Genomic DNA, 25,840 nt, shown 5'->3' on the forward strand with positions numbered 1-25,840 from the left:
ATATACGTCTATGCTATTACTCGATCATGCATGTACCGCGTGCGCAGATGGCACCGCTGTCGCGTCACACATGACGCAATCTGAGTTACATTAATCCCCGCGCACGGTGTTAACAGAGGCGTAGCTTGGCAGTACGTTCGTCGATCCGAGCTGGAGGGATCACTTTTTAAAAAATTAATTCTCAGGTTTTACGAGCCAAAACGACAACCTGATTTGAGGCACTCCGTAGTGGGGGCCTCCGAATTAATTTCGACCGCCTGAGGTTCTTTAACGTGCACCCAATGCACAATACACGGTAGTTTTTCAATTTCGCCCCCGTCGAAATGCGGCAGCTGCGACCGGGATTCGATGCCGCGACCTCATGCAACGCCAAATCCACTAAGTGACCACGGCAGGTTGTGGTCGCCTTTGAGAGAGCTTTCTTCACCCTAGTGCCCAAACACAATGGAAAACAAATGGGCCCACTACTAATAGGGAGCGAGCATGATTTCCACAAGGCCCCTACAAGCTTTTATGTTATGCATGCAAGCTTGTTAAAGCAGGAATAAAATGTAACTTGTGCATTTGGTTATGTCATTTCTGTACTGTAGAGTGCCCATACACCCTCTGCAGCAGGCAAAAGACATTACACGTATCCCACTGCAACTGCGTCCCTAATGCAGCCTACGTGTTTTTTTCTCGCTCTTACATTGCCGCAGACGACATATTTCTGGTTTCATTGCAAAGGTATACACAGAGGCTAACTGGCTCACAAGGCTGCCTTAGTAAACTTTATACGATAATGAATGAATACATAAGCTCCCAAGAGCCCGGTGTCTGTAAACAAACTGACAAACTGCTTCGTTGTTCCCAATGCACCCTTTATGCTTTTAATAAGAGATGTTTTGTAATGTGCAGTGATTGAAAGACTGAAACCTCATAACATTGTGAACACCAGGATGTGAAAATAGATATTAATGGTAAGAAGGCTGCACATTATATTGGCAAACAATTCAAAAAATATTCAATTTGGCCCCAAAAACTATTTTTCACAAACCAACATAATCAAAGGAGTGGGTGGGCCATTCTGAATACCAGTGCATAATGTGTCCTTGAAAGTTTGATTTTAAATGACGCATTAAACGCATGTCGACCTGCAGTTGCGCAGTTCTATGACTTGTCGTCTGCTAACACTGATGAGTAAAGTAAAAAACCAGTGTGACAGGAACATACACAGACGATGCATCTCAAAGTAGACAGAATCCATAAATCGTAAGCTTGCGAATAGGTATGCAGCACCAGTAGATCAAACGATTTCGAATTCTCTCACAGTGTTTGTGGAGCATGTCCATTTGCTATGTTGAGTCTTTTTCATTAAAATCATGGATATACTTGAACTGTGCAGAATAAAACGACATAGCAGTCATGTTGCTTAGTTTCTACTACTTTATTTTCGAAAACTAATGTACAGCAATTGTCAACAGTATTTGGTGTATTTGGTGCGTGCATTTGGCATATGCATGGAAAACCTGCTCCTATGAACAACAACCGACGCTTGCTTTAAATTACATGGGGAATGTTTTCAACCACCTTACAGGTACAATACATGACACCCACAGGTTAGTCATTTTGTGCTGAATGCTTATAATAACATATGCCTCTCCCCAGCTACACCAACACGATGCTCATTTGGCTACAGGGATAATTGACTTCCATCTTCTTGTTACACTGAAGCATCTTCTTGTTCTCAGTTTGTCTAAATCTTCTCGTTTTGCCCAGAGCTTGCAAACACAGGATGGCGCTAAATATGGGGGCGCAAAGAAAAAGTGGCAGCCACATGAGGTCAAGTGTACAAACTTATTGTTCGTCTGAAAAACACGTCCAATACTCCAAAGTAATAGTAAGTCAGCAAACAATAACAAGAGTAAAACATTAGAATGAAAAAAATAAATATTGTAAGTGTAGATCCATAAATATCGGAATGTCAAAAGAATTAGGCAAGAAACCGAACAAACCGGGAAACTTCTTAAAAAGGGTAAATTCTGCAAATTCGAAAAGAAAAAAAAAGGGTAGGTTAAAAATATATTTCTTAAAAACATCGAAAAATAAATTTCTTCCTCGAATCACCATATACAACACCACCAACATAATATTCTGTCTATACATGTGAAGACCGTGTATGCGAAAGCCAAACATCACAGATAAAACGATGGCCACCTTAACCACAACCACAGCTTTGAAAGCATGATATGCACAAAACAGTATTAAGACGGCATCCAGCTAAAGGAGCCCGTGCAAAAAAAAAAAAAAAAAAAAGGTGGCCACTGTGCTCTGCAAGCACTACATGTGCTCTTCTGTTTTACAAATGCAGGGTGAAGAACAGAGGAGAGCTAGATATGGCCACATACATATTATGGCTTTTTCTTTCTGTGAACACAGAAAAAAAGTATGCCTGGCACATGGGGGAGAGGAATGACAAGAGGGGACATAAAAAAAAAACATATAGGCACACAAAAAATTGTGACAGTTGGCTAGAAGTTTGTTTGCTGCTCAGGCCAGAGGCACAGGCAAAAGGCCCTCAGCAAAATATAAGTTACACTTCTCAATACATTACAGAAATAAAAAAAAAATGAAAATGAGTGTTCACAGCTTTCGCAACATGGAAAGGTTGAGAACATCGGGAATGTTGATGTCTTCCAGTTGTATCCTGGATGGGTTGAAAGGAAACCTTATTGGGAATGCAAACTTAGTGTCCATCAGAAGCGTGTTGTCAGACACAGGCAGTGTCTCCTGGTTCCGTTCTTGAAGCTTGGCCTGAATTTTGCGTATGAATGAAACGGGAACCCTTTCCTCATACTCGTCTGCAGGCGTGTACAAGTTGAGGATCTTTGTGATCTGAAAAAGGTGCGTGTATGCAAACTAAGCATTAAGCATGCAACTACCACAGTTATGCTGCAAACAGCATGAATAACTACCCAAGTTATTCTTAGTAGGTGCATTCTCCTGGTACCTCTTAGAGCTATAAAGTGCATCATAAAAAACGTCAACAAATCATTGTAAACATGCGGGAAGTGCACTTCAACAAGGTGTAAGCTCTGGAAACAATGAATGGGTGCTTGTTGGTGATAACACTCACCTTTATTTAGTGTCAGAAAAAGCTCAAGTAAAATGATGCAAGCATGATGCAAGGTGACCGTTAATAATTTGCTTGAAGGCAGTGCGAAAAGTAGCCATGACTTGAGGCCTCATATATAAAGCATGTTTAGTCACTAAACAAAACACTATTGCAGGCAGAAAAACTTGTGGGGATGCGACATGTGCTGAATTTGTATGGAAGCATGCAAAACATGATCCCTTTGCCTACAGACTGCCCCACTGACTTTGTTTGCATCAAATTACAGGTTTTAACGTCTCAATGCAACACACAGGCTATAGAAAACACCAATGAGGTGGGGGAGTTCGTATTAATTTAGATTTCCTGGGCTTTCCTTAACATGCACTTATATCAGTTCACAAGCGTTTCTGCATTCCGCCCCCATCGAATGGTGGTTGCTGTGGCCGGGAATCAAACCTGTGGCGTCGCATTCGGCAGCATAAGACCACAGCCACTTAGCCACAGCGGCATGCGACAGCTCTCCTACTTTCACAGTTGACAGCATTTGTAGTTACACTAAAACACCCGACAGCTGCAAGCAAAACGAAGACGAACCTGCGCTGTAGTGAGCTTGTCACACATGTCACAGATGCTGGCAACATCTTCGTCCGTCTTGCGGGCTTGGAGCAGCTGCGACGCCTGAACTATGGGCTGAAGCGTGTCTAGCACCTCACTCTGTGAAACCTTCTGGTCTCGGCACCACTGCTCCAGATGGCTCAGGTTGTATCTGCGTGGTTACAGGGCCGCCTCTCGCCATTCAGTAATTGTTGCTACAAATCAAGCGTGAATTTCTCCACAAGCGCCAACCAGAACTTGTGTCCTGACTAGACATGGGGCTCAAAGGGCTCAAGAGGGCCATTCTGCCAATGTACGGTTCTCTCGACCCCATCGAGCTTTGCGTTTAGTCATAGCAAGAGTTCTGGTAGTCACTTGTGGAGAAATTGAAAAAGCAATTAAAATGGCAGAGGAGAACTGTATATTAGCATGTTGCCAATGTATGGGTCTCCTCAGTCTATCCTCATTACCAAAATTGTTACAATTGTATCCGAAGAAAAGAGGTGCACAACATGTTCTTTCAAAGCCCGTGCAGCGACTGCTGGAAACCTGGCACTTACACTTGTTTTATTCCGAGAATAAGCATCAGTAGCATTCAGTGGCGTTAGTTTTTGGGGGTGCATATTGTAGCATATTTTCTAGTACATGTGCTATCTGCGAGGAAATCATTTTTCTACAGCTGAGATGTTCAACATTGCCTTGCAGTTAACAATAAATACACAAGGGCACATCAATGTAGTTAAAGTTACTATTAGAAGTTCATCAAAGTGAGCTTTTGGGCACTTTACGATTAGTACTTGTGAGTCACCCAGTATGACAATCATTGCCCAATACAACTTATTTATAGGTTGAATTTATAGTGCTTACAAAGGGTACACAGAGTCATTCTAGCACAAAAAAGACATCGAAATAGACTTGCCTCATCTGCATGCCCTTGGACCAGTGGCACATGTCCTTGCGAAGAAGCAGGTTGTTCAAGGCACCAGCACAGATGAAGTAGAATAGCTGTTGAACACAAATGAAGTAAAAATATTTACTACCATGTAGTGTTAAGTATTACAAGCTCAAAACACATCTTGCCGGGAAGTAACGATCTCACGTGATAACCTCAAGAATGCCTCGTGCACAAGAATTACATTTATGTCCCCATAGGAGAGTAACTTGCATAATGTGAATGCACAAAATACATCTGTAATGGCGACAGCAAATTTAATCTGCTTTTTTGAATAGTACATGAGCTTAACGCAAGAGATAATTTCATGTTTTACAAATGCAAGATTCTTCCTTCGCTTCTTTTATCGCGCATACTTTTGCACTACCTAATCCACAACGTCCACAAGAAATCAGCTTTATCGCAAACAATAAAGGAAATTAAATAAAATTACATCGATCAGTACTTATTTATTCATTACAACAAAAATTTAATAGTAAGGAAGCTAGGACAGTAACATACCTGCTTGAAAACTTGAGTTATGAGCTCAGGGTCAACTCCATGAACCAGCAGCACCTTGTAGAAGTTGTTAAGCTGCACAGAAAACATGAAACGAGCAGTCAGTTGATACAAAAGTTTCAGCCAAAAAGAAAGAAAGCTATACTATTTATGCAATCATCTGTTTTATCTCATACAATCCAGCATGTGTGTGTATTGAATGTGGCCTTGGCCCTAGTCTTGATGCATATAACTACCTCCGAGTTCAGAAGGCACGTGCACTTGGCTTATGACAGCCAATTTATTACGAATGCAGTCTGAAACAGTTGATAAACAGTGAAATGAGGCCATGCGTCTGTGGCGCCATGCGTCTGTGGCGCCATGCTACAGAACTTATGAAACCCTTCTCATTTTGAACGAGAGAATGTGTTCTATTGCCTATTCTGTCTCATCCATCCACAGCAATACTTGTCTAAGAGCATTCGTCAACAATATCACCTTATGCCTCACTCCACGAAAACATATGTAACCAAGAAACAATGAAGACAAAGAAAGCATAGAGAAAATTAGCTGTCCTTTTTATCTGAAATGAAAAAACAATAAGAGAAAGAGAAACAAAAGTGGCTGAAAACTTATATCACCAGTGGGAGCTGAACCTTCGCCTATGCATGATGTGTACAATGCTCTACCCACTGTTTGGCTTCATTTTTATTTCCCTAATCCATATCCTACACTTCAATAATGAGAACAGTTAATTCCCTTTATGCTTTCCTTGGTTTCATAGTCTGTTGGCTTCATACGATATTACTAAACAAAAAAGTGCCTCCATTTGCCAGATTCTTTTCACTACATAAGAATGTGTTTTCAACTAAAGTTACTAAATTGTGAAGCTCATTAATGCCTCAAAACTGCCCAGTGGGCTATGAGGTACACCGTAGTGGAGGTGCCAGATTAATTTGTCCACTTAGTGCACTTAAATGTGCACCAAAAGCACAGTATATGAATGTTTTTGCACTCTGTTCTGTAGCAAGTACAAAGAAGGGAAATATCGCGGGAGTCCACCTCTTTGAGCAGAACATCGAGAGCATGCTGGGGATCCACAGGAGACTCCAGGTCGCGTGCCAAGCTGGACGCTCGGCTCCTCATTCCGCAAGGCTTGTTTCCAGAGATCCCCGCAATCGCCTCGTGCTCGAGCACTGCCGGAACTGTGGAAAGAAGAAGCCAGTACTTAAGAGGGAGCTTTAACTCGGGTGCTCCTATCTAAATACATGTGATAGGAGAATTCGTTTTTCTCGGCAACTACTGCACCAACTTTGACAAGGTTTATTGCATTAAAAAAAAAAAAACAAGATAAAGTGACTGTTGGTTTCGAATTTTTGATTTAGATCGTGAATCCTTTATTAAAATTGGCAAAAATATAAAATTTTCAGAAAACGAAACTATTAGGTTTACAACTCTAACTCAGCAAGGAATAAATCGTATCACAATTCTGTGAGTTACATCTGACAGTACATCTAAAGCGTACAAAATTGATATGTTACACATGAACCCCAAAAAATTCAGTAACATGGAAATACAGCTTTCGCAGAACCCCCGTACACAATGTAACAAACTCACGTAAGATATAAATTAACATATCAAATTTGTCCGCGTTGAATGATCTAATGGATTCCCTTTACAGAACCACGATATCTGTTCTTGATGCCGAGCTATTGTTTTATAAACTTCGTGCGTCCATTATTTTTAAACTTACGAATTCTTTAAAATTCCTTAAACAAAATTCAGGCTTTAAATCGAAATTCCGCTTCCAAGAGTCACTAGAATTTAACTTTCTCTTTCAAATGCAATAAATTTCATTACAATCAGTCCGGGGGTTATCTCAAAAAAACATTTTTGCATTTTACATGTATTTGAATAGGCCGCATCGGAGTTAACTTAAGAGGAAGCTAAAGCTTCCTCTTAAGTTGCCGTGAAGGAAAATACATAGAATAACGCAAGCGCTGTTCCGCAAGCAGGCAAGAATACGCTAAACTGAATCGTGAAGCTTCAAGAACAAGTGAAGCATAACGGAAGCAACTCCAACACAGTGGTTAGATGTGCTGAAAACCTTAAATCACCTTAATTCCTATAAAGTGATCTTGCTCTTTTTCTAAAATAGTGTTGCTTTTCAAATCAGCTCTTGTTATTGATTGGCAAGTCAAGAACGTGAAGACACTCCCCCCCACCCTTCCTTTTTTTAAATACATGGATGTATGCGATTAAGGGGGTTTTGGAAAAGCTCTGGGAGCAGTAAATTTGGCACTTTGGAACAGGCTTCAAGCAGGAATCATCCACTTTGGAGCAGAAGATACACATTTCAGAGCAGCTTGGTAAAGCTCAACAAAAGTGAAATACAGGCAGATCAAGAAAACGTTTTTTTATTTGACTTCGCAGAATACTAATAGGTTACGGCGAATCGGTTCTGTGCCCACAAGGTGGAAGAAAGTTAATGGAAATGAAAGAGTGTCAATCACCCAACAAATGAAATCGACATACTGGACATTCCAACTAAATGTGGCAAAAGAGAGAGAGAGAACAAAAAAGGGAAAAGAACTGAAGACTTAAACAGCATCTACTGTATGTTAAGAGGCCTCTGTTCTGTCAATGCTGATCCAAGTTTTCTTTCTTTTTTTTCCTCACAAGCAACTAATATTTAAGTTTACTTAGCTACCGTTTATTAACTTACTTATTGGATAAGATGCCAATGAAAAGGTTGTAGAAGATGCCAAGAAATGACTGACAAATGTGTTTAAAGCAACCTCGGTCTTCTGTGGTCCTCCTTTCTAATAAAAAAGAAAAGAATAGCTCCCGAAATTTAAAAGCTACACCTGACACCCATCACCGTACCAGTGAGACCCACTGATATCACGTTGTCATCTAGTACCTCGTGTATATTACACACAGGCAAACTAGGGGCACGGTCTCGTAACGGTTAAGAAAGCAAATAGTTACAAAATCACCAGGGGCATGCTCTTCTAATGATTGGGAAAGCTCACCCTAACAAGATCACACTACTTCTTGTTTGATAAGGCCTGAAAATGCACAACAAAAGTTGCTGAAAGTTGAGAAAAGCACGCGTCTGCTTGTTCCCAGTGCCTGTATTTGATGTTTGAATTGACATTGATGCAATCCATGGTGCATGGAGGCATTGTCATGGGCATACCGTATATATTAAAAAAAAATGTAATGTTTTCTTTTTTTCGTTAGAAAAATGGTCCGCGTGAATACTAGGTTGCTTTAAATGCTGTTATCGCTAATTTCTCAAGACCCTCAACAATTTTTCCATTGAACGCTCCGCCTGACTACCTCGGACAAGTAGAAGACCTTACGAAGCCCGCTACTACAAGACCAGCAATGGCCGTCCAGTAGGCTTGTGCAGCGGCCGCCAGGTACTTCCTGTCGGTCCCTGCGTGGGAGACGCCCACTGCGCGCTGACGTGTGTCCTAAAGGACCTTTATTAAAGTTTTTGCAATCCAATCTCATCGATTAGGTAATTTTATATATAAGCTAGCTAATTTAACGTATTCAAGCACAATGCACAAGAAATACTCAGTGACCACCATGAGCACCCGTCAACATACAGTGAATGCCATATTCTATTTTTTTTTCTTGGCGGCACTCAATTTGGATAGCAGAATACCACAGAATAAATGTGAAGTTACCTCCCTGGTCATTGCATGTTTGCCAGTACAGTCAAACCCACTTATAACAATGTTCAAGTGCCATGAAAATTCCATTGTTATAACCGGGTTGCATGAACAAATCAAAATCAGGGGGTGGCAGAGCTGTTGTGGGAAGACTATCATAGTGGCGAGGTCAGTGCCCCTACCCACCACCTTTCTCCATTCGGCTGCTGATTGTGTTCACTTGTTTGAATGCTTCCTGGGCACTCCAACTGCGTGTAACAAGCTGAAACTGTCAGCGTTAAAGAATGGTACTGCTATACAAATGCAAAGAGGGGTCACGAGTGGTAAGCGATATGCGAGCTCCGCCGAGGAATCGCATTGGTGGCCCCAAAAGGGGCCTTTTAAAATATGCGAGGTTGCTGTGGCAGCCTGTCAGCTTTAAAACTCTGAGGAAACACTGAGGCAAGATCGTCACAAGCATATCAATAGAAATCAGGCATAGAAATCAGACTACAAGGGAGATTATTGAGGCCTACTATATCAGGAAAAGGGATTGCGTTGTGTATGCATGCCATCATTAAATTTGTATGACAATGAATTTGAATTTTTAAACTGCCTCATAGTACAGCATTAGATTACAGGATCTTGTGTTTTTGCTTGCGCACTGATAATGATGCCATCGATGGGAGAGCAGGCGGGTATGGGTTGTAGTACATAGGTCTGTGTATGCCTTTGAGAAAAGTTAGTTGCGAATTCAGTGCTGTCCTGTGTGTTCCTGCCTTCCGTCTTCGTTGCCATGCGCTGTACCTTCAAGATGCTTACAGTGTGTGTGCACACAAAGCTCATGCCAGCAGCAGAAGGCAAAATGCTGCCCCCAGCACTGAGCTGAGCATTCACGGTGCATCCACTTTGCTTGGTTGTTATTGCAGCCAAATGCCCTCAGCGTCTAAGGAGGCATTCCAGTCCTCTACACACAAACCACACATGTGCCCTTGATGGTGAAATATAACAATGGCAGCAGCAGCGCCAATGATGCAAATTCGTAGAGATCCGTATCATAGATATTGCAATAAAATAAACTTTTGTCTTTACAGGTGAAGTTGCATCAAGAACATGACAACACAGCAGCACATACCAATCAAAGGCTGAACTTTTTCCTCCATGCTTTTGATGACAGCCTGGTAGATCCACACTGCTATGTCGCTCATCACCTGCCTGTACTGAGACAGGTCGAAGTTCCTCAAACACTGCTCATTCTGCTTGGGCGTGTTCTCAACTTGGAATTGCTGAAAAAAAAATGTTGAAAAAACAACACTTGCACAACGATTTTGCAAACAAAAGGCTCACTAATGTTAAACTCCATGAGTCATTTTGGAAGAGCAGTGGTGGAGCAGCCGTTTCACCTTTCTGCGCACGTCCTGACACAGGCAAAAAGCCAATTTGGTGCAGCAGCAAGCACTTTTGGTACATGATGCAAAAAAATAAAGGTAAGGCGTGCAGACACGGACACAAGAGAACTGGACAACACGAACGTCACACAGCGTTTGTGTTGTACACTTTTCTCTTGTGTCCTTACACGCCCCCCCCCCCTCTTTTTTGCATTATGAATCATTACCAACTAGCTCAGCTTTATGTCGTCCTAAACTTTTGACGCAGAGTCCAGTGCAAGTGTGCTTACCATATACCATGCAAATTTTAACCAATATAGTCTATATGTTGCGGAGACATGCTTGCACGACGCTTACTCTGCAAGCGTGGTGCCACTGCAAGCACTTTGGTACTGCATTGTACATGTCCATCAGAGAAAAATGTGTGAATGATGAACCGGACGACTCCGACGGGCCCAGAGTCACCATATAGTGAGAAACTCTATGGACGGGCCTCTGCTTTCTTCTTCTATGATGACGATAGCATGCTGTTGGTTTGATTTCAGTTTTGCTAGCTGCGAAGCAACAACAGAAGGAGGGCTTTGCTCTTATGCATGCCTTGGCGCAGGCGCAGCGAAATTTTCTGATAAAATGACGTTTTGACGCAGGATGGCGTAAAGGGACGCTCTCGGCACAGTTTGGCTCAATTGGCGCAGCTGTTCCACCACTGAAGGAGCTACGTCCACCATACAGCGTGTGCTCAATCATGCTTGAATTTCACAAATCCAGATCTGCTGGAGAAAAACATACTCAGAGTGGGACTTCGGGAGAAGCTATGACACACAGGCTGCAGAGGTCATGCAATCTATATTTGAAAATGTCCACTTGAGTTTATGCTCCAACAACGGTGCAGGAGAATGGTCTGCCGTGGTGCTAGTGAATTGAACATGACCCACACAAAATTCAGACCTGCTGCGATTTGACCAGTGGGGAAAAAAAAAGATTTTCCACCACGAAACAAAGACTTAAACACCTAAGGTATCCTTGTTGGGCTGGTAGCTATGCCTCTAACAATGAAGAAAATACAATGTGCTTACTTGATGCATTTTCTAAGGCTGAGGCTTAATTAGGTACGAGAAAAGACAAAGCAGACATACAGGACAGACTGCTAACTTGAACTTGATCTGTCCCATTTGCTTCTTTGTGTACTTTCTGTTGTTTTTTGAGCCTAATTATGCCTCAGCTTTGAATTTTAAAAACAAAAGCCATATCACACAGGGGATGGCTGCTGCTCAAGTCTTCACAGAAAAGAAACACACATTTCCATGCAAGCAATGATGTATACAAGTCTACGAAAACAAAAACGAACCATAATGGCTCGCTCCAAACTAGAATGGGGGGGGGGGAACATACCTTCTCTCCACTGTACTGCTTTAAGTTATGCATGAATCTGCAGGTGTTTGCAAGCCACATGACAGTGTAGTCTGTATCCTCATGTCGCTTCTGCAAAGAAAGAAAAAATAAATGCAGACTCGTGTAACCTTGTAGAATGACAACCTAATTTCCAGTGAACCTGTTTCTTTTGAACAGTGTCAATAAAGATTTCAGCTACCTGTAGTAAAATCACACACTTTAAAAGGTTGCCCCAGTATTGTTGGTCCAGTTAAAACATTGCCAGCATATAAAGTCTTCAGGCACTTGATAAAAGAATTTTACAAATGCATTAATTCGTCCACACATATTTTACTTGGCAAGAACATTAGCCATAATGTTTCCCCCTTTTCACTGAATCTGATCTAAGTTGACATTGACATTTCCCCCAGGGCTGCAGGTTAGTTTTAAACTGTTCCTAAAACACCATTATAATGCTCCGGACAGCCTGCATGCATAATTTACTGCTAGGGCCGTAATCGTTCCACATACTTCCAACTTCGTTTACACACTACCTATAAGCTGCCTCTAATTTTGAAGAAATATAAAGGTGCTTTTTTTTTAGTTTATCGAGAACACTGCGGAAACCTATTACAAACCTTGTATACAGCAAAAAAAAAAAAAAGAAACAGAAAAAAGAAAGGAGGATTCAGTAATTATTTACAATGCTTTTAATCAGGCCAGGAAAGTTAGTTTCGTCACATATTGCATTGAACATGACCCCAGCTTTCTAGCAAACATAAACTTGGTGTAAGCTAGAGTTCTCTCAGGTTATTTGGAGGCATAGCTCATAACCATAGTATGGCACTTTCGAACCACTGATTAAATGCACACATAATTTATTGCAGAAGCCACAATCAATCCATCCACTTTGAACTGACTTTACCCGACTTTTGCTTTAACCGAACAGAAACAAGGTGTCTCGTTTACATGACCGAGGACACCGGGTGAACATCATATATAATGCACAGAAATACCGAAAACAAGGGCGCAAGGATTATGTTGAATGGACATTGGGAAACATAGCTCAGAACGGTAGCACAACACTTGCAAACACTCATTTCAGTATTTTTTTTTTGGCAACAGCTGTATTTGCTGCATACACATTTAATTTTCCACACAGATTTGTCATTGTGGCCTGCCCATTGATGCTAAGTGTGATTTTGGTGGCATTTGTAGTTATGCCACGGCTGCGTGCAGAATTTTGCATCACTTGTAAATGTGAATCATGTTTGCTCCAATTATGCAATTTATCGTAAAGGATGTAATTACTTGGAACACTTCCAATTTTGCTTAATAATAATAATAATACTTGGGGTTTTACGTGCCAAAACCACTTTCTGATTATGAGGCACGCCGTAGTGGAGGACTCCGGAAATTTTGACCACCTGGGGTTCTTTAACATGCACTCCAATTTTGCTTACACGCAACCTATTAATGCCCCTTATTTTCACCAAATGTAAACATTGTATAACAGACTTGCCATAGAGGTCTGCCCATGTTTTTCGAGCTTGATCTTGGTGGTAAATGTAGCTACATCATGGCAGTAGGCTAAATTTTGCACTGCTTGTAATACGTACTCGTAAAGCTCCAGAGCACTTGCCTACACAATTTATTGGAAATTCTGAAATTGACCCACATATTTCGAGCTTTCTGTACACATTAGCTGTAACCTGGCCCTTATTTTAACGAAATATTAACAAAGTGCCATGTCTAGATCTTTGAGAGCAGCGAAGAAATCAAGTACAAACCTGCTACGACACATGAAAATAACAGCAGCGTGAGAATATTCAAAACTTCCGAAAAACGAATCAAATTTGGCCTTCGAATCGAATAGTTACTATTTCTAAATGTGAATACTTCTCAAATATTTCCTGAATATTTCAGAAGATCAACTGCACCCAAATAAACATAAAACTGGAGTTAAATTACGGTAAAGTTTCACCACTGTGTGCAAAGTATAGAAAAAAAACATGACAACTTGTGTGGTTAAGCAGGCTACCGTCCCTTAGGTTGCCATACTTTACAGGCTGTACAGTGATCACTCGCACTCTCTGAAGAGTCCTGTGCATGCGAAGAAACTACTTGTTTGGCCTTAATGCTCCATTTGTGCTTTTAAAAAACAACGCTTCTTAACGTACCATGTAATGATAGAAAATTGCTAAATTTAAGAATGCTGGGATGAGAATATTGTATTATATGAATTTTCATAATGGCTGTTCATTATTTGGAAACTATTTGTGAAGTACTCAATATTCGATTCGATTCACTTCTGGCACTATTCGATTCATATTCAATTCAGTCTCAAAAATCACCATTTCCACTCCCCTAGAAAATAAACAAAAAAACGAGTGATCAGTAATTTTTCTGCAATGCTTCTATTTACACTAGTAAAATGAAAGTTTCACCACACATTGAAATTAACATTCCCACTATTTTCACCAAAATTGAAATTGGTGTCTTGCACCGCTACTTTATGACATTGGGAAATATAACAAACAATGACAGTATGACACTCGGGAATGCTTGAATAAATAAATTTGAGGAAAGGCTGTAATTAAGCTACAGAGATTAAATATTTATCGCTCGTCACACACAACAGGCTTCATAATTCAACTAACTATAAATGCCGTGCCTCACATAGTTCACCAAGGAGATCGAAAACAAATGACAAGCCATGTAAAAAGTATTCAAATTGGCAGAAGACAATTATCAGTAATTAATTTCAAAGCATACAATTACCCTAGACACTTACTTTCCGTACACGGGACCCACGGAGTGGCCCCAATTTCCACAACATATGACATTTCTGCCGTTTATGGTCCTCCCAGGAAAGAGTGAACACTTTATACGGTAAGTGTTTCATATAACGCTTCTAAACGGGCTGAAAACGAGGATTTAACAACTTTTATTTAACACCTAATTGACTCGTACATTTCAAAATTAGCCTGCATATTGCCCCTAACAATACCCACATTTCCTCGAAATATAGGCTTTGTGGGTGCTTTCTTTTTTTCAAAGCCATGAAAACTGGCATATAACATTTTGGAGCACAATTCTAGTTGCATTAACTGCTTCGCTGTAAAACCGATATATTAGATGCGATAAGTCACTTCATGTATAGTCAAGCACTGAAGAATTGAAAATGTTTGCATTCGTCACCAACGTTCCTCAATCTACAAGCCAGCAAGCACTTTCTAAAATGCGAGATGCCATTATTATTCACAAGCTTAGCAGTGCAAGTTTACCAACATGAACTAGCCTAAGGCTTAGCTGTGACCAACGAATGAGTGCTCTGTGCTGCACCTACCTTAATCACTTTTCTGATGCCAAAAACAATGTTGTTCAGCAGGCTCTTGACTTTTTCATCGTCATTGACATAATCCGTGTGACGGATGCACATGAACAAAATGTAAGCAGGTAGGCCGGGCAATAGTGTCACTGCCAGCTTTGGCTTGAGGTCTAAGGAGAGAGAGAAAAACAGGAAAGAAGCACATAGCACAATTAAAAAATTTACTCAAGACACGCCAAAAAGGCTCTGGTTCTCACCTATGATAAGATTCTTGATAATTATACTCTCGTCTTCGGCCTTGTACTCAAACATTCCAAGATACTCGGCATTCTTGTGCATGATTTCAGGCATGTTCTTTCCATGCTCCTCGGCTGCCTCTACTTTGACATCTGCAGCCTGGTCAAGAACTGCAGAAAAAAGTTAAAATTTATGTTGCAAAATGGGGAGCAACTCAGACAAATTCAGTGAGAACACAGTACACCATGTGTACCAGCTAAGTTTAGTTAAGCTATTCAACTAAACAGATTTAAAAAAAAAACGTGGTGCAAGATACATTTACAAGACCTACAATGTCTGGTCGCCAGAGGTCTGAATATTAAATGTTGGCCTGAAAATTGTAACTTTCACAGTTTCTTTATGTTTCTTTTCTTTCCTTTTTCATTGAACAGCTTGGCTAACGTTAGCTCTGATGCACTATATAAATAGCAAAACAAATGACAAGTAAACATTAAGAAATTAACTGATTAAAGTTTTTGTAAAATCTCCTAGAACTACAGCTGTAAAGCCTGTTGTGCACAAACTTATGCATTTGAAGATGTTGCATGTGCCATACAAATGAAAATGTGAGCCAGTAAAGATAAACATGAATGCATCTTTTCATTTTGGTGTTAGCAAAGAAGTATGATTCAAGCTTCAATGCTGTGGTTTGCAGATGCAGGATTCAGCCCCCAGCTACAAAACAACACCAGAACAGATGCTAGCATGACGCAAGGTAGGCTGAAGAGTGCGTCAACATGAAGACATGAATTTAAAGAATAATAGAATAATGAGGAGGGAGGTTGCTGGTTAAATGCCACTATCTTGAGAAAATGACCTGCTCCCTCACAGGACTTCTCTCTTACCGTGAGAGTCAAATAAGTTATTAGCAACTGTAAATAGCAAACACAAAAATACAGTTCACAGTGCAAAGTAGGGGTTGCAGCAGTTTTCGCTTGTACATTGGCATACATCAAATTTCAGTTCCAAATTTTCAACACAGTAGGCTGACACTCGCAGCCACATAATTTGTAAAATGCCTGCACCCTGCAACAGGCGATACACAAAATCTGCAGGTTGTTAGGAATGGCCGGCTGGGGTGGCAACGTGCCAGCTATTTCAGCCCGCTGCACGTGCTTCGACCGACCTGCGGTGGCGGCGCCCTTCAGAGAACGAGCGAGGACGACAACGCTAACCGACTATGCGCGGCGTTTGGAGGATTGGTGACGACAGCAGGGCTGGTCACGTTTGGCGCCCTGTACATTGTTGGTTAATTTGCCGGGTTGTCATGGTCTCTCTGCGGCAGGGGGAGCCTCCCTGGCAAACGGGTGCTTTGCGGTACGGGGGCCCCAGGATTCGTCACAGTCTGCTGGCACACGTGGCGACTACAGGAAAAAGGCAGCTCTGGAATTTAGCGGCGCCGGCTGGGGTCGGGCGTGACCAGCTGACTACGGGGACGCCAGACAATGGATACCACGACGACTGCGCTACAAAGGTCGTCTGCCCTCGAGAGAGCACTGAAACCTGTGCGGCACGTTTGTGCGAGCCCTCCTCCTCCAAAAAGGCGTGTAGTCTGCGATGACGTCGAATCGAGTGCTTATAAGCAGCGATTGTCGGCTGCTAGTGTGTGTTTGTCGTCATGCTCTGTGCTCATCAATGTACTCGTGAGCTGTGTGCTTCGTCTTGCGGGCTCCATTTGGGAGCCATGCTAGACTGTCAATGTATGTCTTGTTTAAACTGTAAATAATGAAAATAAACCCTGTTCGCCCAGTTCCTCCCAAGTTCCTCTCTACGACCTTCAAATGGTGGCAGTGGCGAGATCGTCCGACAACTCCTACATCTGGTGGACAGAGGTGGGATCGTCCGACGAACCTAATAAGGTGCACTTTCCCCACATCTGCCATAACTAAGACAGTGAAGTTTCGTATATAATTTTAAAGGGCTACAGACACCAAATTTCAAACCTGAGATGTTTGTGTTCGATTCTCCTGCATACACATGTACCTCTGAATGAGTATTAATGGTGAATGTTGCCTTGGAACATATTTTAATACAGTTTTAAAGTCAGCGCAAACAGATTATCTCAAACTACAGCAGCTCGTGACATCATCGTCAATATGACACATTTAGTGGCTCCTCAGACTGACGTTTTGCTGGCTCGGAAAGTATTGTTCAAGCAGGATCGGGATGCTTGTTCAGAACAAGACAAAATAGATGCTGCTTCATTAGTTCCCAGTCGGACTGGTCATCTCCTAGCATTTGAAAAGACGCACGGTATGATTCAGCGTCCATCCTGTGCCAACTGCCACACCCAACCAATTTCCAACAAGTTCCGGCAGGATGCGGTGTTGGATTGGACACCGGACAAACAAACAAGTCGTACAGATTGCGTGGCTGCAGCAGAGCCAGGAGCAGTGCTGGGCTGGTTCTTTGCTGATCCAGTCACCACAGCCAAGCCGCCTTTCACATCTATCATTGCTTAATAACAGCAGGAAAATCAGCTACACTTTGCTTCTGACATGAACTAGTAACCAGTAGGATAAAGTTATATTGAAAGTGCACCTGTTTTGCAAAGCATCAACCAATAATACAAAACAATGACATGTTCGGAAACCACAATGCAAAAGTATTTCTTCGCACAAATTGACAGTACACGCCAACTATTTCAGCGAGGCGAATCACCTGGTTTACATGTTTCTCTTCGACCCCACAGCATCGAGAAAACAAATTATATCAGAGAACAACATAATTGTACTAATGTTGACCATGTTGGCAAAAAATAAGCTCTCTACATGACGAGCTCCAGCAGAATCGCAAATACCATCAGCTGTGGCAGACAGCGATCTAGGCCTACTGGCTGAAATGGTAGCTGTCATCAGCGGCACCAGTGGATGGCACACCGATGTGAAGTGTTTGTTACTCACAGTGATATGCATTTATTGACAAAGCTCATGTGAAACGAAGGGGCGTTGTGCAAAGATTTTGTTTGTGACTTCCTGATGCGGATACAAAGTCTTTCAAGCGAAACATGCAGGGATGTTGAATCTGGGCAGAGCCTACGTGCCAGTTGCTCGCTCGCACACCCATCCCACGTATTCCGAGTTGTAGCAGGCAGCAAGTCAGACAAGCATGCATCCTATGGCAGATGAGACATGAAATCACATTGCATGTTTCCTGCTTGACTCCTGCTTGACACTCATCATGGCGGGGCATCGATATGGAGTGCAGTAGTACTGTACATGGAAGCAATGGAATGGCACTGCAGCAGCCATATCATTTCACTTGTTTCTCTGCACAGGTCCCTGACAACAGCGGCTAAGCCTCGTTGGCAACAGTGGACGGAATGAGTGGACACCAGGTAAAAGCAGCCAAATTTGCTCGCTTGATTTTTTAAAGGCACATTTTCATGTCCACCTTCAACCCACTGCTCTGCAGAGGCCAAAATGAAAATGGATCGCTACATCCCCATGGTAGTGATCCGAACTTGCGCAAGGTCATCAGCCTCACTTAACGATAATGAACACCACGATTCTAATGGCGACAATAGTGCAACATATTCATGAATAGCAGATGAATTCTGCAAGCGGCCATTTAACAAGTGTGCTTCTAAAAGTCAAAGGTTTATATAAGCCTATGTGGTCACGAGCCGGGTCAGCTGCGACCACTGCAGAACAGCACCTCGGGTAGCTAGATATTTTGCTGCTTGCATTGCAGTGACGCCAGAGCTGATCATAATTAACAATGTTATCATTCATTATTTGTTGTATTAGAGCATTTGTGGTTTCATTCCATCATTATTAGACACAAATCGACTCATTAAAGCATAAAGGTCCACAATAAAGCAGTCCTTTAAATGAAGAGTCAGCATAAAGAGTTGTGCCACACTTCGCTGCCACCCTGTTTCTCACATTATACAAGCTTTCAGAACACCTCACAGGTTCAATAGTGCTACTAGAGGGAGATTGGTCATGTTGGTTATGGCATATTAGGTGCACAGGAAAGCCCAATTATGAAATATTATGCATTATCTATAGCATGCAGCATTTTATCATATAACACACAGGTGCAGTAAGTGACCACAACACATGGTCAAGTCCTTTGTCTGAAACAAAACATTCTGTTTACCATTTACTTTGAACTACCTAGCCTGTAGACAGAATGATGCGAAAAAATTTTCTAAATAACACGTGCACGAGGCAATAACTAAGCATGCCAATCATGTGGTCAACTGAGATTATGCTGTTAACCTAGATGTTTGAGACAATCATGTTGTATACTGTAAACCTATCGCTGACCATAGCCACAAGTTACAAGTGGAATTTACACTAGTCATTACATTAGGCTTGGCATTCAACTTTTACAACATTATATGAAGCAGTTATAAATGATTTTATATGATTTACATACTACATATGGTTTTTTAAATGCTACTTGTACAGTGTTGCAGATAAAGTAAAATGCAATGGTCTCATAGCTTACGTCCGCCATCCTTCATCTTCTTCGCATAAATCTTCAGCTGCCGCTTGTACTTCTTCAGCTGCTCGGCCAACCCATCTATTTTCTCTCTCAAATCCTTAAAAAGTACACAAGACAAAACAGCAACATTTCACTGCAGTTCACAAAAAAATTAAAATGAAACACCGCGAAAGAAACTTAAGGCCGTCCATGCATTACGTACCACGTTCTCTCCTGTCAGGCGATTGATCTCATGTTGTAGAATCGCATCTGTCTGAGCTTGGGGAGACTTCTTGAGGTTCTGCAGTTTCAAAGCGAATTAGGACAACCACAACCAGGCACACAGAAAATCAGTTATGTATCTTGGTTGGCGTACGGTGACGCTGCACTTAAAGGGAGCAGTGACACAAATAAACTTCATTTGCCATTCAAAAGTAAGCATGAGCTGCTAAGTTTGAATTCGAGCAAATGCTATCTTCCAGACTGGCTTTTCAGATCCCAAGAATGGTGGAACAAAACTGTATTAAATGGACCAGATGCCCAATTTGCCCAACCACAACCTCACAAACTTTAACCTGCAGTAGTAGATGAAATGGTCAAATATAATCAAAAGCAGCAACGGTAAGGCACTGCAGTTAAAAAACTCTAGCAGCACGCTTTCAAGAATTCATAAAAAGTTACAAACAAATGTATGGCCACTTCCCCACAAACTTTCACTTTGCTGCTAAGGTCTTTGCATAAGGATAATCAGAAGTATGCCTTAGTTCAATAATTTCAACAACATAAACTACAGAGTTTTCAAAACATGACAAAAAAATAAAATGCTATATGCTCACAACTGGAGAAATACTACACTCCTTTCTTCAATTTCTAAATCGTCAAACTAGGTAACTCATCATTCTGCTCAGAAATACCTAACGGTTGCTATGTCCACAATTAGTAGCACATGCAACATTAAGCAAGCACTTTAACAGCAACTGGCTGTCTGAGACAGCCATAAAAATGAAGTGCAGTATGCATCACATGTTTCAAGGCCACTACACAAGTGACAAGGTCTCTCACAGGGTCCTGTGAGAACTGGCACACTTGGCCTGATACAGTCGAACCCAGATATATCGAACTCAAAGAGTAATCTAAAATAATTCAATATCATAATACGTCAAAATAAAAAATAATATGCCTATTTGAAGCTTATCTGAAAACTCTACGTATCTCGGACAGTTTAGTGAGATCGCAAAATGTTATAATTTACTTATCTGTTTCTCTAAAACCATGCCAAATGCACAAAATTTAACTTAGTTTTTGCACACGAGTGCCACAAATCACTCGTGCTATGGAATGATATTTTATATAGTACTGTTCGCAAGGCTAACCCTAAACGCTGCAATGCCAGGCCACGAAACCACAGTGAGTGCAATGTGCTTCGAAGTGCTTGCTGCACATTTTTATTCAGGATTAAGTAGAAATAGATACAGCATGGAAGCAAACAAGCCTGCATAGATATGTGCCACGCTGCCACCAGCATACTTGTACTGCAAATTGCATACAAAAGTGCCCGAAGTGTTCGTTACAATGCATAGTTTATCCCAGATTGTCGTTCGTCGGCAACGAGTCAATCCAGGCAGACTCTATTAGTTGCAAAAGCGACTTTCAACTCGCAGAACATCCGTCTGCATTCCTACTGACCTGTAACTCTGCAAGCACGAATGGAACGCATTCTGCACTGACCTGGGAATCACACAGTAATGAGACCTCTTGCGCCGCTTCTGCAATGGTCTTTCTGCAAAGACTACCAACCAAAGTGTGGAAGTGGCGTAAGGTGGTATTGTTAAATCCGAACTGTAATGTAAAAATCCGTCCAAGTGGGAGGTTGGGATTGAATTCCTTTCGGCCACTCGCAGAACCCTAAAATGCTGTACACTGGAACCCCTGTTTACAGGAACCCCTGGCAGCGTAAAATACGGTTCGGCATCCCATGCCAGGAGCCACTCAGTAAACATATTGAGTGCCATCCACACTTTCTAAGTGCATGCCCGGAGAACCAACTCTGGGCAGTCCGGCTGGCCACTGCTGCCGCCAAGACTCAAGGTCTGGCCGCCGCCTGAGGAAGAGGAGCTCTGGTGGGGTTAGTCTCCTGCCCCCCGTCCCCCTTGACCCCAGCAAGGACATTTCATAAAGTTTTCTCTCTCTCTCCACACTTCTTGTGGAATGCGTATTAGACTAGAAGGCCTTTCACACTCTTGAAGCAGCATGGCAATCTGCTCTTGCCAATAACAAACGGCCACTTACAGCGACATGCACCTTGCTCTTTTGTTTTTTCTTTTCATGGCATGTACTGCATTTCAGATTCAATTGGTTGTTTGACAGCATCCGCCAAAACAGTGGCATTTCATCAGCACTGAATATTTCCGAAAGTGCAAGAAGTGATCACAAACCCATTTGGAAAAATGCACTTGCAGGGGAGCGACAAGCCACAACGTTTGATATATCGAATGCAGCCGTGAATGGGAGTATGATGCATCATAGTAGAGAGCTATACTTCTGCATAAGATATTCAAGGGCACCTTACTGTTCGATATGGACAATTATTGAATATATCATAGTTTGATATGTCCAGGATCGACTGCACAGTCAACGGCCCAGAATGTGGCCAGGCTACAGCCCTGGTCATGTGAGCAGTGGCTTCCAACACTTCTGAACCAGACTGCTAGAGGCCTGCTTCCACGGGACACAGCACCCACCTGGCTGAGAAGCTTCTGCTGGCGATCATTGTCATCCTGAAGTTTCCTGATCTCGTCCCTAAACTCATGCTCCATGGCGTGCATGCGCACTTTCTCAGTCTGCAGCTCAGCCTCAAGTTGTCTGCGCACAAACACACAGGGGCAGGTTGCAGCCATCGGCAGCCCAGTGCAGAAAGCCGGCCCCGAGAGACGAGCATGAGACAGAGACAGGGCCGAGAGAAGAAGAAGAGCAGGCACATAGAACAGGTGGACAGACCTGATCAGCTTCTTCTGGGTCTCAAATGCCATCAGGAGCTCCCCATCCTCGTTGACCAGATCCAGATTGCCACGATATGAATCAAGGGCTACCACTGACTTCAGGTCCTCATTCTGGTTGGCCAGCACTGCCCGCAACTGCAGGCACTCCTCGCGCCGACGCTCCAGCTCGTCTTGGATTGACTCGTAGTGAGCTACAAGCACAGAGGGAGGATGCGTTGGTCGAACACGTTTAATGAGCATATTTCAAATGCAAGTTTCAATTGTGATGCTTATCTTAAATGAGTCTAATAAAGCACACAGGGGCCTGTTCACAAAATTCGGATAATTAGTTTGACCAGCATCCAAGTTCCTCGTTACACACAGCCGACCAAAAGGGCCACTGGGTTTGGAGTCTGCAGTGCTCACCATGTCACCACAGGACTGCAAACAACTGAGCAGAACTATTTATCAAAAATGTTTTAGCTGATAGAAAATTTTCCTTTTCAAAGCACAATGCAAACCATTACAAACCTTACAATGCAAAGCAATTAGACAACAATACCACTGGGAAACTAGCACAGTCAAATAAAGGAAGGTGCTTCGCACTCACCCATCAAATCTTTCTCCCGGCTTGACTTGTCCTCGTTAGCCAGAGTTTTCACCATCTTTTTTACGTCTTCCTTCAGCTTGGCATTCTCCATCTCCAACTCATGCAGCTGAAGTAAAATGCAACAGATGAGAGAAGTACTGCACTTTTTCTAAGGAATTATTTTTATTTCTTAAGCACATGTCATAGGCTACACGCCGCCTTGTGAAACAGCATCATATTGGCAAAGCCACTGAGCTATTGAATGTTCCAAGCTCTTCTGCAGGTTCCACATTTAGAGCATTTTTGAAGACAGGTTGCAGACTTCTTTTTATACACAGCATACGTGAACAGAGCTTTCGCTGAAAAGCATCCAGCTAGACTTTGGGGCATTCCCGTTACCTCAATGCTCTTCAGCAAAGTGAAAGACCTCAGCAGCATATATGCAATGATCACCTCCACACCGTAACCCATAATAATAATAATAATAATAATATTTGGGGTTTTACGTGCCAAAACCACTTTCTGATTATGAGGCACGCCGTAGTGGAGGACTCCGGCAATTTTGTCCACCTGGGGTTCTTTAACGTGCACCTAAATCTAAGCACACGGGTGTTTTCGCATTTCGCCCCCATCGAAATGCGGCCGCCGTGGCCGGGATTCGATCCCGTGACCTCGTGCTCAGCAGCCCAACACCATAGCCACTGAGCAACCACGGCGGGTACCGTAACCCATAGTCAGCTCCCGTAGCATGCAGCACAGTTGGTGCACTTTCTACAAAGAGCGCACCTTCACGTAGAAAAGCTTACAAATATAAATGTGTTGTGAAAAAAAGAAAAACGCAAATTCCTTTGCAACCTAAATACGCAAGTTGGAGTTAGTAGGTGCAACCCAAATCTACATGCTAAACCATTACTATGCCTTCTGTCCTAGTGTGTACGTGCAAGTTGCATAAAATTAAAAGGGCTCTGAAACACTTATTTAACATAGTAAGAAAACTTTGTCTATCTGTCGTAGAGGCTGCTGTGAACATATGAGCCAAATGTTACTGCATCGCATGCAGCAGGGAATTTATAACCTCGTATCAAAAACAACAGAAAAAAAGCTTGCTCTCGCTTCTGCAATGTTGTCATACAGCGTCATCACAAGCAGCTGGACCCACTAATGCTATTGGCTGATTTTGCAATTGCGAGAGCATTCTCAATAATGCATAACTGCTAGTTGAGTTAAATAAATTAAACACATATATGTCTGCGATCGCAATAAGACATAAAAATAGTTTTATTTTTGCTCGGCTGGTCAACGCACGACAATAGTGCCACAGCTCTTTCACCCCCCACAATACACAACTTTTGGGCAGGTCTTTGCCCTCTTGGCTTATCTGCTGTGTAGCTTCCAGTGCATGAGTGGAGACAAAAAAAAGAGAAATTCAGCTATTGGTGCAATAGATGAAGGATTCTAAACATTTTTGTAGCATGAGATTCATGAGACTACGTCTTTTAATAGTGAGCCTGTTGTATGATTAGTGACAAAAGTGTTTCACAGCCCCTTTTAAGTTTCTGTCCTGCTGGAGGCAAATATTACCATCGCCTCATACTAAACTGAAAAGAGCCGACTTCGTTGCTTAAAGGTGATTACAAACAGAAACCTATACAAATCCTGTGCAATTAATGACTTTCTACCCTGAGATATACAAGAATGATTATATGCAAGCCATTCAAGTCTGCTAGAGCTACCCTTCAACACATGTTGTGGGGATGTAAAATATAACAAGGTAAAATGGCAATTTCCCCGGAAAATCTACGGGCGTGATGGTCGGCCGCACTGCTCAGCTCAAAACTCTTAAGACCAACTTTGGGCTGCCCAGCAAGCCATGGAGGCCGTATGGGAACAAAAGCTCCCAGTGGCCATCTAGGTAGCCCCAGGCCCGGGCCTCCCAATTGCTGGATTCCAGATAAAGTTATCAAACTCACTCACTCAGATCTCAGCCTGCCAACTTTTGCCTGGACTACATAATAAACCTTTCTGTGTAAAGAAGCGATGAAGTCATCAGATATACCCGCATCAGCTCTTTGCCACTGGCTTCCCTGGCCTGAGACTGCTCCTCCCTGACCTCCATAGCTTCCATCTTCTTCTCCAGACGTGCTCGCTCTTGCTCAACTTCATTCAGCCGCTGCTGAAGCTTCAGAACCACTGACACATCAGGAAGAGGGGCTTGCTGCTGCTCCGGCTGAGGGAGATACAAACGAAAGAACATGGTTCTATTAATCCAGCTGACACTGCGACCCTTTCTTCTCCTTCACTGTACAAGTGGCACAGCAGCATACCAATAGGCTACTTTACGACAACTGGTGAACAAGTGGGCAAATCGGTGCTAAAACAGGTGGGCAAGCTACGTCTACTGCTTAAGACGCAACATCCCCTCGGCAGAAGCAAGAAACTGCTTTTATAGGGCCCAGTTATTTCTTTAAATCCAAAGAAGGTGCCACAAAGAACACTAATGTTACACCAGTGTACTAGTCATGCCTGCCCTCACAGGCCACTTGACTTAAGTGCTCCTTCTTGGTGAGTGGGAGTCATAAGCTACATTAATGAACACAAAGCTTAAATAAAACAACATACTCACATGTCAATCAGAATAAGTATGTGTCTGAATCAATTGACATAAGTGCATGAAATAGCACGAACGCATGG

At 42.3% G+C, this 25,840-nt stretch overlaps 1 protein-coding gene across 2 annotated transcripts in view; it reads right to left on the minus strand.

Moving 5' to 3' along the window:
* Positions 1-2,511: 2,511 nt before the first annotated feature.
* didum (dilute class unconventional myosin) overlaps positions 2,512-25,840 on the minus strand; it is a 70,229-nt gene continuing 46,900 nt past the window's right edge. For both annotated transcript variants that reach the window (XM_075693154.1, XM_075693155.1), the window contains 15 exons: positions 25,206-25,376; positions 23,171-23,276; positions 22,580-22,772; positions 22,324-22,444; positions 19,806-19,883; positions 19,607-19,700; positions 15,130-15,279; positions 14,891-15,042; positions 11,563-11,652; positions 9,918-10,068; positions 6,180-6,322; positions 5,142-5,213; positions 4,608-4,693; positions 3,689-3,860; positions 2,512-2,874 (listed from right to left, as the gene is read on the minus strand). In XM_075693154.1, coding sequence (XP_075549269.1) covers positions 2,623-2,874; positions 3,689-3,860; positions 4,608-4,693; positions 5,142-5,213; positions 6,180-6,322; positions 9,918-10,068; positions 11,563-11,652; positions 14,891-15,042; positions 15,130-15,279; positions 19,607-19,700; positions 19,806-19,883; positions 22,324-22,444; positions 22,580-22,772; positions 23,171-23,276; positions 25,206-25,376 — 2,031 coding nt within the window. In that variant the 3' untranslated portion in view covers positions 2,512-2,622. The remainder of the gene's footprint in view (positions 2,875-3,688; positions 3,861-4,607; positions 4,694-5,141; positions 5,214-6,179; positions 6,323-9,917; positions 10,069-11,562; positions 11,653-14,890; positions 15,043-15,129; positions 15,280-19,606; positions 19,701-19,805; positions 19,884-22,323; positions 22,445-22,579; positions 22,773-23,170; positions 23,277-25,205; positions 25,377-25,840) is intronic.

The sequence above is a fragment of the Dermacentor variabilis genome, chromosome 5, assembly GCF_050947875.1.
Source record: "Dermacentor variabilis isolate Ectoservices chromosome 5, ASM5094787v1, whole genome shotgun sequence".
NCBI classification, from domain to species: domain Eukaryota; kingdom Metazoa; phylum Arthropoda; class Arachnida; order Ixodida; family Ixodidae; genus Dermacentor; species Dermacentor variabilis.